The 17,721-nt window shown below is 38.4% G+C and overlaps 1 protein-coding gene across 19 annotated transcripts; it reads left to right on the top strand.

Moving 5' to 3' along the window:
• Nucleotides 396-17,278, top strand: LOC109724976. 19 transcript variants are annotated; one of them, XM_020253995.1, is made up of 4 exons: nucleotides 708-1,021; nucleotides 10,060-10,151; nucleotides 11,009-11,064; nucleotides 16,402-16,804. In XM_020253995.1, the coding sequence occupies exons 2-4, from the start codon at nucleotides 10,091-10,093 to the stop codon at nucleotides 16,585-16,587; spliced, it is 303 nt and encodes a 100-aa protein (XP_020109584.1). In that variant the 5' UTR covers nucleotides 708-1,021; nucleotides 10,060-10,090; the 3' UTR covers nucleotides 16,588-16,804. The 19 variants fall into 19 exon arrangements, 1 of the variants encoding a protein (XP_020109584.1); XR_002220151.1 differs by lacking the exons at nucleotides 708-1,021; nucleotides 16,402-16,804 and adding exons at nucleotides 16,930-17,023; nucleotides 17,097-17,278 and having other exon boundaries at nucleotides 4,273-10,151; XR_002220148.1 differs by lacking the exons at nucleotides 708-1,021; nucleotides 16,402-16,804 and adding exons at nucleotides 16,930-17,023; nucleotides 17,093-17,278 and having other exon boundaries at nucleotides 4,273-10,151.

Below are 17,721 nucleotides of genomic sequence, written 5' to 3'. Positions count from 1 at the left end.
ATAATTTTACTTGATAGTTTCTTGTAACGCCCCGGTTACATTATATAGAGTTCAACTACTTCTAACCATTTCCTAACAAGATAATTGACTATCCCTAATTATATTCCTAAATAACAGATATTTAAATTTGAACTTGTTTAATAAAAGAAAACTATTAAAAAAAAAAGTTGGGTCGCATCAGAGGTTAGGGCAATCCCACCTCTAACCTAGATTTATCTCTATAGGCAAAGTTAAAACACAGTCAGTTACAAAAAATTTCATCATAATGATCAATTCAATTATAACCGGTCAAAAATCAGGGAGAACAAGAAAGGTCAAATGAAGGAAAGAGAGAGCGAGAAGCACGGGAGGAGGAGGAGGAGAGAGAAAAAAGAAAAAAGTGATAAGATCGAGGAGAGAGAGATATAGAAGGGATACAATATCGCCAAGAGAGAGAGAGAGAGAGAGAGACACACACACACACATAGGAGAGAGACAGAAAGGCGCATGGGGGAGAGGAGAAAGGAAAAATTACTGTGCAGCTTTGAAGGAATATCAAGTAATAATAGTATGTTTATTTAGGAGTTCAAGCACCGTGCATTTGGTATTTATAAATTTTCTGTGGTTATATCTATTTTTTATTTTCATTGATTAAATTATATTATTTAATCAACTATCTATTTAATTTTAGAAGACTATAACCATTCTAATTATATATATTTTTAGTTTAAAGGTTATATATATATATATATGACATGATGATACTATTAAAAGTACAGGAACTCAATTCCTTATTTAAATGTATAGATGATAGTGCTTAAGCCTTGTAATTGCTTGACTCTGTGTTTTCCCTTCCCACGGGAATATATAACCAGAAAATGGGTTCCAGGGCAAACGGCAGAGTGGGGAAAAATTCTAGAATACAACGTGGTGCAGGTGTGACAGTGTAGAATTCCTCCACAGTGGGAGGGGAGGGGATCGATCGAGTGCTCCTCTTCCTCCTCAGGCCCAGTTGGTGCTCTCTCCTCCGCAACAACAAAGGGTTTCCTCTCTCTCTCTCTCTCTCTCTCCTCAAAAACCCTCTCTCTCTCTCTCTCTCTCTCTCTCTCTCACACACACACACACACACACACACACTCTCTCTCTCTCTCTCTCTATAGATCTCTCTCACACACACACACGCTCTCTCTCTCTCTCTCTAGATCTCTCTCTAGCATACAAAATAAGTAGGAGGTGATGTTACTTGGTAAGCTGCTAGCCGTTTCTCCTCTTCCAGTAAAAGCTACAGGGTTCCCAAAAACTGATGTTGCCCCTTGTGATGCTATGCTCCCTCTTCTTCTTCTTCTTCTTCTTCTTCTACTACTGCTGCTGCTGCTGCTACTGCTACTACTCTCTCTTATGTTTTGCGAAAGGGTGCCTCTCCTTTTCGGTCGAAGACCTAGCATGTCTCCTTCAAAATGGGAAAAATACACTGACGTCTACAACCAAAAAAGGGATTGTAATCTTACGACCCTCCCTCCGGCCCGGGATTTAGACTACTCCCTAGAAGAAAAAGGGAGTGATGAGGAAAAGAAATAATAATATTGGTCCCTGGATGGATGGTGGTGTTGTAAGATTACAACCTCGTCTTTGGTTGTAGATCTTAGTTTGATACATTTACGCCCTACTTTTCGGTGTATATGTATCATTGCAAACAAATATTATATATATATATATATATATAGTCCGTCTACTATACTATCGATTGTACCAAGTTCCTGATACTATCAAGTTTTCTGCCGTTAGATCTACCCTTTGATCATTTTCATCCGTTAGATTATTCTATTCAACCAACCATCCACTCAACCCTAGGGGGCCANTTCATACCTAACTGGCTAGTTCATGGAATGCCAATTTGCATAAAAAATCCACTAGTTTTGCGCTTTTTTCAGGTTAGTTTAATAAATCTGAACGGATCTGGAAAAACTCGGATTTGGAACCGGGTTGGACTGATATTCATCCAACTCATTGGCATCCCTAGCTCCTCCACTTTTGAGGCAGTATGCTGCTCAGTAGCATTGCTCAAAAAGAAATTCTATAGGAAGTTCCTCTGCTTTTGATCCAGATATACTACATGAGCGACACACTGAAAATCCTCGAGTTTTTGTGAGGAAAGGATGGAAGGTTTGAGGGGCTGCCCTACCTCTCCGTACTAGAAGCCCATGGTTTCTTATCTCTATTGTAAGCGTGTTGTCAAGCCATTCTTCCTTGCTTCCTTCTTGGCTTCTTAGCTTTTCTTTTACAATGATGATTTTGGCCTACTTAAAGGTTGAAATAGAAATAATGGTCGGATTTGGGGGACTGTATAAAATTAACCCTTGAACCGTTGAGAAGTTTATTGTTGATTTACAAATTTTGTGTATATTAAGTTCATTTTTAAGGGTTTTGTGCTAGTGAACTCCTTATTTATGTTTTGCGGCAGCTTGGAGGTGACGGATTGACTTGTCTCTCTAGCTTGCCCCTTCTTGTGTATGTGTGTATGTATGTATATGTGTGTTGAAATGATGTACGCAAGGGGGAGGCAATGATGATTGATGACACCATACCATTTTGAAGGTCAAGATGGCAAGGCAGCTTGTATGGCATGAGTGCAACTGCTGCAGCCCTTTGCCCTTATGAAGGGTTTTACTCGGACAAGAAGCGTGGGAGAGAGAGAGAGAGAGAGAGAGAGAGAGAGAGAGAGAGGAGATTTGTTTATTGGATATTCAATGGTGAATCTGAGCCTCACTTCCCCCAATCTCATTGTATTTCCAAGTGTGTGTTTCTTCTTGGAGTTACAGGGAGCTGTAACCCTATTATTTTACTAATGCTGAGATTCTATGGAGGTTTTTTTTTTTCTTTCATTGGGTTGTTTAAACAAGTGTTTTTGCTTTGGTTCTGTGACATTGTTAGTGAGTTCATTTTGAAGGGTTGTTTGCTAGTGAACGCCTTATTTATGTTTTTGCGGCAGCTTGGAGGTGACGGATTGACTAGTCTCTCTAGCTTGCCCCTTCTTGTGTATGTGTGTGTGTGTGTGTGTGTGTGTGTGTGTGTGTGTGTGTGTGTGTGTGTGTGTGTGTGTGTGTGTGTGTGTGTGTGTGTGTGTGTGTGTGTGTGTGTGTGTGTGTGTGTGTGTGTGTGTGTGTGTGTGTGTGTGTGTGTGTGTGTGTGTGTGTGTGTGTGTGTGTGTGTGTGTGTGTGTGTGTGTGTGTGTGTGTGTGTGTGTGTGTGTGTGTGTGTGTGTGTGTGTGTGTGTGTGTGTGTGTGTGTGTGTGTGTGTGTGTGTGTGTGTGTGTGTGTGTGTGTGTGTGTGTGTGTGTGTGTGTGTGTGTGTGTGTGTGTGTGTGTGTGTGTGTGTGTGTGTGTGTGTGTGTGTGTGTGTGTGTGTGTGTGTGTGTGTGTGTGTGTGTGTGTGTGTGTGTGTGTGTGTGTGTGTGTGTGTGTGTGTGTGTGTGTGTGTGTGTGTGTGTGTGTGTGTGTGTGTGTGTGTGTGTGTGTGTACGCAAGGGGGAGGCAATGATGATTGATGACACCATACCATTTTGAAGGTCAAGATGGCAAGGCAGCTTGTATGGCATGAGTGCAACTGCTGCAGCCCTTTGCCCTTATGAAGGGTTTTACTCGGACAAGAAGCGTGGGAGATAAATAGAGAGAGAGAGAGAGAGAGAGGGAGAGAGGAGACTTGTTTATTTGATATTCAATGGTGAATCTGAGCCTCACTTCCCCCAATCTCATCGTATTTCCAAGTGTGTGTTTCTTCTAGGAGTTACAGGGAGCTGTATGCAATTAACCCGGTTATTTTACTAATGCTGAGATTCTATGGAGTTTTTTTTTGTTTCATTGGGTTGTTTAAACAAGTGTTTTTGCTTTGGTTTTGCGACATTCTTAGTGAGTTCATTTTTAAGGGTTTTGTGCTAGTGAACGCCTTATTTACGTTTTTGCGGCAGCTTGGAGGTGACGGATTGACTAGTCTCTCTAGCTTGCCCCTTCTTGAAATAAATTTTATCATACAGTTCAATAGATATTCTTTTTCTCAATTAAAGTTACTGATTACATAGCTGTTTTGATCGTATATACCGTATATACTCTTATATATAGCACGAAGCACTTAGTGCTACCAAGTTTTCCGCCGTTAGATCTATCATTTTGATCATTTTCACCCGTTAGATTATTCTATTCAACCAACCATCCACTCAACCCTAGGAGGCTGCTATCATCCTAACTGCACATCCTTTAATCCAACGGTCAAAAATTCGATAGCACCAAACGCTTAGTACTATCGATAGTATAGTAGCATAATTCTCTCTCTCTCTCTCTCTCTATATATATATATATATAATAGTAGCCTAATTCTATATATATATATATATATTGATGTAATCATCTTAGATGATCATCAATGTTACGAACTTGCTAGTCCACATATAAAACATACAGCATTCCTGGAATATTACGAATGTTGAACCAAACAGCCCCTTAAATGTTTGTGAGCTTTGGGGATTGGAAAGGCTGCCCTGCACTGTCGTTATTAGGAGCATCTTCCTCTTTTTTTGCTCCAGTTGCCGGTGATCAGCTGTTCTTTTGGTTTGGCAATGATGATATTGGCCCGCCCAAGGGGATACTATCCTAAATTGGGATGCAGACTTGCTGGTTTAGTTCTCGAATTTCGAATTTGGGGTGTTCATGGTCCGAGTTCTTAATGCTTTATTTGGGTAAATTGCACTGCTGGTCCCTAAACTTTTTGGGCAAATTTGGATGGTCTGCCTTCTGCAGGCAACCATTTGCTCGCCTCTTTAGATATGAAGTAAAAAAGATATGCTGAATGGATGGTGAGCCTAAAAACAGTCTGTCACTCCCGGACATAGCCATGCCCCCTGTTGTTTCTTGCTTCTAGTTTGAGAAAACCAGCGAGTGTTGTGTCTGATAAACGGGCCATTCTGAGCCTTCTTCTCAGTTTCTTCATACCTAACTGGCTAGTTCATGGAATGCCAATTTGCATAAAAAATCCACTAGTTTTGCGCTTTTTTCAGGTTAGTTTAATAAATCTGAACGGATCTGGAAAAACTCGGATTTGGAACCGGGTTGGACTGATATTCATCCAACTCATTGGCATCCCTAGCTCCTCCACTTTTGAGGCAGTATGCTGCTCAGTAGCATTGCTCAAAAAGAAATTCTATAGGAAGTTCCTCTGCTTTTGATCCAGATATACTACATGAGCGACACACTGAAAATCCTCGAGTTTTTGTGAGGAAAGGATGGAAGGTTTGAAGGGCTGCCCTACCTCTCCGTACTAGAAGCCCATGGTTTCTTATCTCTATTGTAAGCGTGTTGTCAAGCCATTCTTCCTTGCTTCCTTCTTGGCTTCTTAGCTTTTCTTTTACAATGATGATTTTGGCCTACTTAAAGGTTGAAATAGAAATAATGGTCGGATTTGGGGGACTGTATAAAATTAACCCTTGAACCGTTGAGAAGTTTATTGTTGATTTACAAATTTTGTGTATATTAAGTTCATTTTTAAGGGTTTTGTGCTAGTGAACTCCTTATTTATGTTTTTGCGGCAGCTTGGAGGTGACGGATTGACTTGTCTCTCTAGCTTGCCCCTTCTTGTGTATGTGTGTATGTATGTATATGTGTGTTGAAATGATGTACGCAAGGGGGAGGCAATGATGATTGATGACACCATACCATTTTGAAGGTCAAGATGGCAAGGCAGCTTGTATGGCATGAGTGCAACTGCTGCAGCCCTTTGCCCTTATGAAGGGTTTTACTCAGACAAGAAGCGTGGGAGATAAATAGAGAGAGAGAGAGAGAGAGAGGGAGAGAGGAGACTTGTTTATTTGATATTCAATGGTGAATCTGAGCCTCACTTCCCCCAATCTCATCGTATTTCCAAGTGTGTGTTTCTTCTAGGAGTTACAGGGAGCTGTATGCAATTAACCCGGTTATTTTACTAATGCTGAGATTCTATGGAGTTTTTTTTTGTTTCATTGGGTTGTTTAAACAAGTGTTTTTGCTTTGGTTTTGCGACATTCTTAGTGAGTTCATTTTTAAGGGTTTTGTGCTAGTGAACGCCTTATTTACGTTTTTGCGGCAGCTTGGAGGTGACGGATTGACTAGTCTCTCTAGCTTGCCCCTTCTTGTGTATGTGTGTGTGTGTGTATATATATGTATGTATGTATGTATGTATGTATATGTGTGTTGAAATGATGTATGCAAGGGGGAGGCGATGATGATTGATGACACCATACCATTTTGAAGGTCAAGATGGCAAGGCAGCTTGTATGGCATGAGTGCAACTGCTGCAGCCCTTTGCCCTTATGAAGGGTTTTACTCGGACAAGAAGCGTGGGAGATAAAGAGAGAGAGAGAGAGAGAGAGGAGATTTGTTTATTTGATCAATCAATGGTGAATCTGAGCCTCACTTCCTCCAATCTCATTGTATTTCCATGTGTGTGTTTCTTCTTGGAGTTACAGGGAGCTGTATGCAATTAACCCTATTATTTTACTATTGCTGAGATTCTATGGAGTTTTTTTTTTCTTTCATTGGGTTGTTTAAACAAGTGTTTTTGCTTTGGTTCTGCGACATTTTTCGTGAAGTCCTTTCTTAATTTTTGTCCCTTCAATTTTTAAGTATTATGATTCTTCTTTCCATTTCCAACACACAGTCTTGTGGCTTTATTGTGGTTTTGTTCTTAGAAGGTCAGTCTGCTATAGTGGAATATTGATGTTTTTAACAAAATCCTTTTCTTTTCGACGTATTGCTGCTATTGCTGTGTTCTTTTCTCCGTTTTTAATGAGATATTCTATGGTGGGACAGTGGGAGAAGGTCGTGGTGATACAAATGAGATTAACATTCTTCCACTTATCTGATTTGCTGTTCAGATTTCAGACAATACAAAGGGTTTTCTTATTCTCTTTTTTTTTTTTTCCTGACATTCCTTTGCTGTTTCTTGAGGATTTATGAAATCAACGCATCGGCTTTGAAATGTTTGATTAAATTGTTACCAATCTTGTGTGAAATCATGAATGCAGTGAACCTTTTCTTCTCCTGAGTTACCGATAGCATCATTCTCTTGTTGTTTAATCCTTTTTTTCAAGGTTCTTGGGTTCTTTTTGAGGTCCTTTTATCAATGGTCGAACAAAGTTCACAAGTTTGTTGCAAATGGGATATATATGAGTATTAAGTTAGAAAATTTCGTGGCTCTTGTTAGGAAAGGTTGGAAGGTTGGAAGGGTTGCCCTGCCTTCCTTGAAGCCAGATCTCATGGTTCCGATGTCCCTTCCAAATTCATTATTAGGCTTTTCTTTTTAATTGTTTCATTTTTATTATTTTGTCCTGCTGCTGGCCATCATATTTTCTTACCTTTACCTTCTTTTTAAAAGTCAATTTAGTTTGGGATGCAGACTGGTTGGTTTGAATGTTGAATATAGGGTTTTGGGTTTTGGTTCTGTGTTTCAGATTCGATGCTTCTTTTTGGGTAAGTTGCACCATTTGTCATTGAACATTCAGCTAAGTTTCATTTAAACAAGTTCATTTGTGAGTTACAGTTTGAAGCACTGAACTTCAGAACAGTTGGCAATGCAAATTTTGGGTCCTCTACTTCTGATTTTAATGCCTCTATCTTATGATTTTGGCAGTGCGATGTATGAGATGTACTTATACACCCGGTGCAGGCAATTTCTTGTGCCCTGGAGAAGCCGAAGTATTTCTAGCCAAAATATTTCCCTGATATGAAATCTGGGCCTATCTCCCTTGGGATCCCAGAGTAACACATTAAAGGTTTTTTGCCTCTGGAAGTGTTTGCCTCATTCTCAGCCTCTGCAAGACGCAGTATATTGGGACCCCTTCCAGGCTGAGCAGGCGATCTCTTAAAAAGCCCACCTCTCCTCTCCTCTCTCTCTCTCTCTCTCTCTCTCTCTCTCTCTCTCTCTCTCATACGCACACACATAAAATAGCAAGCATGATAATAAGGAGGTGATGATGATTGGTGAGTTCATCCATTTCTCCTCTTTGACAAAAAGATACCTATTTCACTCAGTACTGCTGCAAGTTCCCTGTTTGTTCTATAGCTTGAAACAGTGATGATTGGTGAGTTCATCACTGTTTCTGAAGAGTATGCTACGGGTCCCTTGCACTGTTGTACAATGTGGGTTGTACTTCATTGAATTGGGGTGAGTTCATGGGAGCCTGTGATGGTGCTCAAATACACTTATTCTCTTTGAGAAAGTGTGCCTATTTCAAAATGGCCTATAGTTCAGGTTAGTTCCATACATTTTACCCCAAATTGGGTAAATCTTATTACTGCATTTAGCTTCGTAAGTTAGTCTCAAACATGAAATTTTGAGCATTACTTTGGTGACTTATCTACTTTTGTGAGGACTAGATGGAAGCTTGGAAGCGCTGCCCTGTCTCTCTTAGAGTGAGAGCTCGTGGTTCTTGTCTCCCTCTAGAAGTTCATTCTCAGGCCCTTCTTTTTTTGTTGTTGGCTATCGGCTTTTCTTATTTTGACCCTCCCTCTGAAAGGCAATGATGATTTGGCCCACTTGAAGGGATATAGCCCCATTTCTAGCTGCAGCCTTGTTGGTTTAGATATTGAATTTAGGGTTTGGGGGTTCATGGTTTTCGTGTTGATGCTTTGCTTTGGGTAAATCGCACCATCGGTCACTGAACTTTCTCCTGAAATTTTGTTTAGGCAAGTGTATTTCTTTGTGTTGCAGTTTGATGCATTGAACTTCAAAATAGTTGGCAAGGCAAATTGTGGATGGCCTGCCTTGTGCAGGCAACCATTTTGTCCCACTTTTAATGCAACTGGAGATGGAGAGACAACGTGTCCCTAAGAACAGTGTTTCGTTCCAAGACTTTGGGGAGCCCAAAAGCCGTCATGTCCTGATATGTGAGCCAATCTGAGCCTTCTTGACCTTTCCTTTATATACATTGGGCTAATCCTAGGAATATCTTAGCCAATGATTTGTGCTGTGGCACGGGTTCGTGCCGGAAACTTGCCGGCACGGTACGGCACTGTGCTTGCCGGTCACAAAAAATATATGTGTGCCAACCCACAATGGCATGAAATATTTATTTTCTTTAGCAACAAAATATTCTAACCGTTTATTATATATCTTTATCAAATCTTTTGAACTTTATTGAGAAAATTACTTACTAATTTAAAGAATAGAGGGTGTTGAGTTGTGTCATCGGCATAGTGGCTGTATCGTGCATATATCTTGTCGGCACGATACGGCCCATGCCAATCGGCACTTAAATACTTCATCGTAGCCATTTCGAATAAAATTTCCGCTTGGATTTTGCTTTTGCACATTCGAATTACGTTTAGAAATCTTGTTCCCACCTGAGTTCAAGCTGGATAAGGAAATTTGAATTCATTGTCTAGCAAACTCTGTGTTCAGAAGCAAGGTTAGATGGATCAATGCTACTGGTAATGGGATACGATGTGGCATGCTGTATATGGGGATGCAGTATGCTAGTTTCTCAAGAATGTGGTTAGGATTAGTCAGATCGTTTGTCCGACCATGGTTCTCATCGAATAACCAGTGCGTGTGTGTATATAACTTAACATATTGTTACTACATATATTTTTCTTTTGTTTATCTCCAGTTGTGAATTTCTCTTCTAATCACCAGCTCTTTCTTTTTTTGGGGTATGATTTTTGCGTATTATTCTATCTTTTAAAACACACTTATTTAAGGTAATCTAACCAACCAATTTGATTGATTTATTTATTTATTTTTTATTTGTCTTTGTCACTTTTTGCTATACAGATTGGGAACCCTCCACAAATTGGAATGCGCGATCTGATCGCGGTTCTGATGGGAGCTCTGTAATCAGATCGCGGTTCCAACCAGATCATGGTTCTGATGTTATCCGACCCGTTTACATCCCTACTTCCTTTCATTTTGAACCACATAAATGAATGAGTGAATTTAATTGTTTACTTTTGAATTGCATTCAATGAGTCCTATTCTAACTGCATAGGGACTCACAATGTCTTACAGTAAAAAGGAAAAAAAAAAAAAGAATTCTATTCTGATTTGGTTCTGAGCAGAGTGATTATAAGGAGGCGGTGATGATGATTGATGAGCGCATCAGCTTGGGGTGAACAAGCAAAGCTGGTGATGGTGTATCACTCATTAGCAGGTAATCTTATAATCCAACTGCTTTGTCTCAAGCTCCTTTCCGATCCCTTGTTAAAGTTTATGATGGCAAAGATAGTATGGATGGTACCAGTGCAACTGCTGCAGCCGTTAACCCTGAGGGAAATGATTTAGGCAAGAGGAGAGAAGAGGCATATTTTTTCATCTGATTGATCAACAACAATGAATCTAAGTCTCCTTTTATGAGGGATAATTGATACAGGTTGCAAAAGTGCAGGGGTGTTTTCTGTAATTTAGCCTTTATTGAGATCCCCTTAGTAGTAATCTTCTATAGTTAGCCCCCATTTCGGGGGATACGTGGAGTGTTTTCTTCTTCGATCAACTATTAGAAGTTAAAATGGCAAGGCGGATTGGATAATATTACTGCAGCCATTTGTTTTTCATAGGGGCTGGGTTTGGACAAGGGCAGAGGAGAGGATTGACTCATTATGTGACTGATCAAAGGCAAATCTGAGCCTCCCTTCGCAAATCTTTTTCCTTTTCTATTCATCATTTTTCTTTATCTGTTTGCCCCTTTTTTTTCTTGAAACATACACTTGCAGAGAATTTCTTTTATATATTTAATCCTTTGTATCAGTGGGATTTTTGGTTTTGTTACAGAACTGTCAGGTCTATATTTTCTTATTTTATTGCTTTTTGCTCTTATATTTGTTGGTAATATTATTTATGTCCTTTATTTATATACTGATAGCCTCTGAGCTTTGATTTACTGTGGTTTGTCCGAACTCTATGATATCTTTCAAGCTTCTGTTAATTTTAATTTTAGTCCCCTTTTCCTTGCCTCTTTTTTTATTGCTGTTAATGGGTTTCTCTTTTGCTCTTTTCCTTTTTGTTTTTCAGAGGCAATGTTGATTTTTGCCAATCTGAGAGATCTCTCCCTACTTGGGTCGATCAGGGTTCTCTCTCTCTCTCTCTCTCTCTCTCTCTCTCTCTCTCATATGTATGTGTATATATGTATATATGTTTGGAATATGCATAATAATAACATACATAGAAGCACACATGCATACGCACATAAATTTATGAGGCATGGATGATTGATTTGTGCATGTGGCCTTTGAGCAGCTGAATCTTATGTTGGGGTAGCACATCGACTATTGAAAGGGTAATCTTGAACTTAGTTCTATGTGAGTCATATTATATCCTGTGAAGCAAGGATTTAAGTGGCCATTGTCACCGCCAGTGCCGTAGCGGGTCGACAAGATATTGACATGATACAACCCTTCTGTCGATAGCAAAACCCTCTTCTTTTAAATTAGTAGATAAGCAATTAGAGTACGCCGGTGCCAAAGATGTATATATTTTTATACCATAGTGTGTCCAAGTTACTTTTGTAGAAGGCACACATTGGCATAGTACAGCATGCATTGTGCCTTATTTTGTCGGAAAGTGCTTAGCACGACCCCACGCCACGGCATTCACTTAACATCATTACTGTGAAGTTTATGTTGGCAAGACAGGATGTATAGAATTTCCGGATGCACCAGGTGCAGGCAATAATTTCTCCTTTGCTAGACTTCTCCTCTGGAATTAGAAGGCCTTGACTTCTTGCTCTTATATGAGGCTCATGGAGGATTGGGTGTTCTTGGGAAGGGTTTGCCACCTCCTTTGATCTCTGTGATCATCATCTCCTCTAGAGCTGATGATTCTGTTATATCAAATGTAAATCCTTCCTCTTCTCCTTTGATACTCATGGTTTAAAGGTCACAAGGAAGATTTTGTTCCTCAATGCAACATTCTGCATGCTATGAGTTTTATATAGAAAGCCTTTTTCTCGGACAGGGTTGGGTTCTGTTATGAGGAGCGCACAAACAGAAACGAGAAACGGCGATCGCAAAGTAGACAAATCACAAAACAGAAAAAGAAAATATAGAACACAAGGATTTACATGGAAAACCCTTTGTAGGGTAAAAAATCACGGGCGAAAAAGAAGAGTACTTCACTAAGGCCCCGTTTGGTTCGGGGGATAAACGGGATAACGAAAGTTATCCCCGCTATTCCGCCAAACGGGGTCATTTTTTACCAGGATATTTTATCCCGACCAAAGCTTGCTATTCCCGGTTATCCCGGAATAGCAAGCTTTTTACTATTCCACCATTTTGGTGGAATAGTGCTATTCCAATGCTTAATTTTAAACTTAATTAAAATTATAAAATGAATTAAAACTAAATTATATAAATATAATATATTATATATTATAATACATTATTTTTATTATAAAATTATTAATTGTACTATATTAATACATATTATTTATATTTAAATATTGTAATAAATTTTATAATAAATTATATTTAAATATTATAATAAATTAAAATTTAAAATTTAAATAAATTTTAAATTTAATTTTGATATTTTATTTTTTTAAAATTTAAATTTGATCTTAAATTTAAAGTTTGAAATTTAAAATTTGAAATTTGAGATTTTAAATTTAAATTTTAATTTCAAAATTTAAAATTTAAAAGTTAAAATTATAAATTTTAAAATATAAATATAAAATATAAAAATTCAAATTCTAATATAAAGAAAAGAATAATATTATTATTTTTTATTTATAACTACCCACTTTAATTCTTATTCCATCTTACCTAACCAAACACTATTTTTCTTATTCTCAAGAATAACCCAATTTTCATCCAAACGCAAAATTGATCTAATCCCCGCTTATACCTCAATTTATACCTATCCCTAGAATACCCACTTTTTGCTTATCCCCAAACCAAACTATACCTAAGGGAGTACAATATTATGGAAGTACAATGCAATGTATTGCCTCTAGGGCAAAAAAAAGAGAAGTTCTTAGCGAATTATTTTAGTATTGGATCAGCCCGAGTCCCCCGCTTCCACCACTGACATCCACTTTTCCCTTTCCAAATCATTTTTCAAAATTTGTCGCACCGCAAAGCTGTCGGCAAATTAGGGACAAAATCGACACCGATGACCAAATTTCGAGTCATATCTAACGGGTTCTCAAGTGGAGCCATCCTCCTTTTTAAGGAGCTCCTTATAGAATTTAACTGTTTCGAAAATCTAAGACCCTGCCTCTTTCTTTTTAACTTCTCATGGATTCATGGTCCATCTGTTGCAAAGAAGACTTCCCTTTCAATCTTAGAGCTCAGCCATGTAATGGGTCTGTGGACATCCTGGAACCTGCGACCTGGTATTTGACCAATGCAGTACCCACTAACAAGGATCTCAGTGGGCGGAAATGTTGTTTTCTGTTGGGATTGGGATTTGAACCCACGCCCTTTCAGACCAGAATCTTAATGTGGTGCCTCAGACCAAATTGGTCATATCAAACTGCATGGTAGGATTGTCGGACTAAAAACTTTTTGCTTTTGATTGATCTTAGGTGAATCTGAGCCATACTTTCCTGTCCAAACACCATGCTTATCTTTTTTTTGTAATAATTTTGTGGTTTTAATAATGATGCTTTTGTTTTTAATGAAGTTTCTTTCGGTTTTTCATCTTGATGTATTTATCTATACTAATACTGGTATATTTGTTATTCTCCGTTTACTCTCTCTCTGTTTTCTATTTGTTGTAATTTTTTCAGAAAAGTAGAATTTTATGATGCTTATGTCTTCTATGGCTGTTTTGGCATTTGCATTTGCATGCAAATTACTATTTGAAATGTTCACTTTTGGTATCTTTTTTTGTATTTCTTGTTCTGGATTGCTAATTCCCAAACACAACCCCCCCCCTCCTTTCCCCGCCCCCCTCTTTTTCCCTGCCAATTCTTTGGAATTTTACCCAACTGGCTTTAAGCAAATCTTGATTTGACGGTGTCTAGATTCTTTCACTTTGCATGAAGAATTTTGGGAGTTCTTTTACTCCTTCAAAACATATGGTCATTTCTAAATGGATTCAACTGAATTCTTCTAAGCTGAAATCCCAGCAAGTCTACTCAGAACTCGATCCTATCGAAGTGTTCTATTTTAAGGTTGTGAAATGGAGATCAAGCTGAAAGTAAGATTAAAAAGTTGATGACTCTTGGTGCAATTTACATAGTCGGAGAGTGTTTCTTTACCAGAGGATTGGTTGTTCGTGGGAAGGGTTTGCCGCCTCCTGTGCTGTCTCCATTCTATTTCAGAGCTGCTAGTTCTGTTTTCTGATTCTAAAACTCCTCCTTTTCTGTTCTGCTCTGCCTGCTCCAGAGAAGATATTCCTTTCTCTCGTCAGTTTACAGTTGGGAACACTCGGGGATGTTCATAGCCGTGCTCAAGCATAATGCTACAGAGTTCACTAGCACTAATAACTTACCTGGTCTAAACTACTAGTTCAAAATGCTTAAGCCTAAGTTGTTAGTACTAGAGAGTTTAGCCCTTATATGTACATGCATAATCTTTTTTCCGTCTGATATGGGACTACCGTTGGGGCATCACAAACTTCCCCTATTTAGATCTCAGCATCTTTGTTAGGTCCATTTACCCACATGTTCCCGATCATCAGGCGATGCGAGACCTTGCTTACACTTCTGGCTGGTAATCCTCTTTGATGCTCCACCCCCAATGTGACAACCAAGCCTGCTAGTACTACTCTCGCCCTAGCATGCTTAACTGGTGGATTGAGTCGTTAGACATTAGGCCCAAAATCACTATTTTGGGGTGAGAAGAGCTCTTGAAGTTTTTCTGTGTGTAAAATACTCTGGAAAAGGCTTTTTTGTATTTTAAGTAGTTCTGCAGAAAATGCAGACTGAAAACTGAAAATACTTATCTGTCTCGTTCTTTCTCACTCTTCATTTTCTTTTCCTGAAAATCAAGGATGCAACTTGTCAATAGCAGTTTTATGTGAAACCAAACATCACCCTATGTAATTCTCGAGCTTCTGTGATGGATGCTGGAAGGTTGGAATGGCAGCCTTGCACCTTTAGTACCTACATTCAGAGCACATTTCAAGGTCCTTCATTACTTGCTCTGGCAATATCACTATCCTTCCTTTTCATTGCTTCTTTTTTTTCTTTCCGTTCCTGCTGTTAGTGATCATCTTTAAAGGTTTGCCTTTCCTTTTCCAACGGCAATGGTGATTTTGGCCCCTCCCATGGGATATAACCCCAACTTGGTGTTCAGACTCTGTTTAAATCTTGATACCACTCATCTGGCAAAACTACATTTTGGAAGCTGGATCGAATGGGTGTTATCTCCTCTCCTTTCTCACCCTATAGCTCCTTTCGGGGTGTTCAAAATGAGTGCAAACATTTGAGCATTTTACAGCTTTGAATTCAATTGAGTTTTTGTGAACTGAATTCAAGTGATCTATAATCAGATTTGATTTGAAAGAGGATAGCAGTGAGGAGGTGATGATGATCGATGATTCAGTGCATAGCTGATTGTTAGTTAATCTCGGATTGCGAATCCGTCTCTTCTCTTCATGCTTTTCTCAGATCCCTTCTAATGATGGCAAAGCAGCATGGATGGTGCGAACGCAACCGCTGCCGCCATTAACGTGTAGAAGGGGTTGGACTTGCATGAGAGAAGAGAGGGAGAGAGATCTTTTCTCTGATGCATCAAAGGCGAATCTGAGCCTCCTTTACCTGCAGCTCCTGTCATCTTTTTTGCCCTTTCCTATTTGATCTATAGATGGAAGCAGGAGCGAGTAAGCGATGCTTTGATTTAATTCTACATAAATATATGAAAGCAAAAGCTGAGAGAACGTGAAGGATTCTCGTTTTGCCAAGTGGCATGCCAAGTAACTGACATGTGGCAATTAATATCTACTCTAATCTTGTTTAACCGAAAATCCTGTCTTCCCTCTTGCAGGTTTGTTGTGGATCTAGATTTTTACTTAAAAATTCTCGTAAATTAAATTTTGTTCATAAAATAATTTATTAAATTTCTAAATAGTAATTTTTTTAAAAAAATTGAGAGAAAAGTAGCAAACTAGCTACTTCGTTCTATTTTTTAGAAATGTACTCGGTTGGAAATGTGAGGCAACTAGGCTTTGAATTTGGGACTTCGGGTGCCAACCATCAGGTCTTTAGCCAATTGCGCTAGATACGATTGGCTAAACAATAAAATTGATAAGGTATTTGTATGTGAGACACTGATTTAATGTCTAGTAATGATCCTCTAGGGAGATCCTTCGATTTTGAGGCTTGTCATGCTACGCTTCCTTGCAATTTGTGAAAGCAGTCTATATATGTTTTACGTAACGACAATTTCGAGCTTTTCTTGAGAAGAATATGCCGGGTTAGAACAGCTTTTTGCTTACTTTAATTTGGTAGCTTCTCTCAGGCACTTCTTCCTTCCTGCTCCGGTCGGCGGTGGTGGTGGTGTTGTTGGTGGTTGTTGTTGTCTTTCAGCTCTTTTCCTGTTTCTCTTTCGAGGCAAATGATGATTTTGGCCCACCCAGAGAAATATAATCCCAATATTTTGGGTGCAGATTCTTGGTTTAGAGATTTGTACACACTATTCGGTTAAATTTGTGAGGTTTTGAAGCTATATTTGTTCATCCTGTTCATCCTGCATCTTCTCTGTTCTGTCTAGTGTGGTTTGGCTTGTCTGTTCTTTTCAGGCAACCATTTTTGCTCCCTCTTTTTTAAGTTACTGCAGCGGTCCGTAAAATATTTGCTTCTCGTAAAATATCAATTTACTATTATGTTTGGACTGCCCTTAATGGCAGAACCTACTTCCCGGATACAATTTTGCAATGTTGGTGTCTTTTCCTTGCTCCTTTTTCTATTCTGAATATTTGTTCTGTTTTGAATTTATCATCTTTTTTGAATCATTGAGGAACTACTTTTTGCATATTTCGCTGCTTAGTCGGGGAAATTCGTTGCATTGAGGAACTACTTTTTGCTGAATCTGCTGTTGTTGCATGAGTAGCTGAAAATTTTTCATCATCTGCTGCTTATTGGTAATTTATTTCCATTGAATTTCAATTTATATATCCTCTTTGAAATCCTCTAAATCACTAATTCTGAAGGAAGAGGAAAGCAAGATTCAAGTGGTTGCAGCGATGTGTTTCCAACATCCAAACACATGCCTTACGCAACAAAGTGAGAATTATCGATTTGATTTGCAAAAAATATGAATTGAAGTGAAACTGATTTTGGGCTTAATTTCAATTCTGATTCTGATTCTGATTCTGAACCGCAGGTGGATCTTTTTTTTTTTTTTTTTTTTTTTTTTTTTAAATTATCTAATTATCTAAATTATCTGTAACAATCTAATGTTAAGAAACCCGAAGAAAATTAAAACAATTTTTTTTTTAAGATAGGAATTCGTTACCTGAAATTCCCGCGCAAACTCAAGCTGCACGCTNTACATTAGCGTTATGTTAATATTTAGTTTAGAGCTAAATTGGATTATAGGATTTGATTGTAATAATTTTAAATATTTAAGTAAAAAAGTTGCAATAAATTGCAGTTTGAAAATTAAAGTGTCACCGGTCTTACAGTTTGAGGACCAAATGTGCAATTCATATATTTTTTAATTTAATTTGTTAATAATAAAAACTGAAAAAGACGTGCGTGAATCTTAGGATGAAAGGTTAAAATATGCGAAGTGTGTTCCTAATTGCAGATTTTTTCAATTGTAAATATAAGTATTTAA

The sequence above is a fragment of the Ananas comosus genome, linkage group 19, assembly GCF_001540865.1.
Source record: "Ananas comosus cultivar F153 linkage group 19, ASM154086v1, whole genome shotgun sequence".
In the NCBI taxonomy this organism is placed as follows: Eukaryota; Viridiplantae; Streptophyta; class Magnoliopsida; order Poales; family Bromeliaceae; genus Ananas; species Ananas comosus.
The sequence above is the reverse complement of the archived record's forward strand: the minus strand, read 5'-3'. Positions and strand labels throughout refer to the sequence as shown.

What these genes read in the sequence shown, in the direction of transcription:
- LOC109724976 (XM_020253995.1), top strand. Translation starts at nt 10,091, where the DNA reads ATGAGCGCATCAGCTTGGGGTGAACAAGCAAAGCTGGTGATGGTGTAT. An exon ending in GGTGTATCACTCATTAGCAG is followed by an intron (nt 10,152 to 11,008) that starts GTAATCTTATAA and finishes TTTGTTTTTCAG; the next exon opens with AGGCAATGTTGATTTTTGCC. An exon ending in CCCTACTTGGGTCGATCAGG is followed by an intron (nt 11,065 to 16,401) that starts GTTCTCTCTCTC and finishes AGCTTCTCTCAG; the next exon opens with GCACTTCTTCCTTCCTGCTC.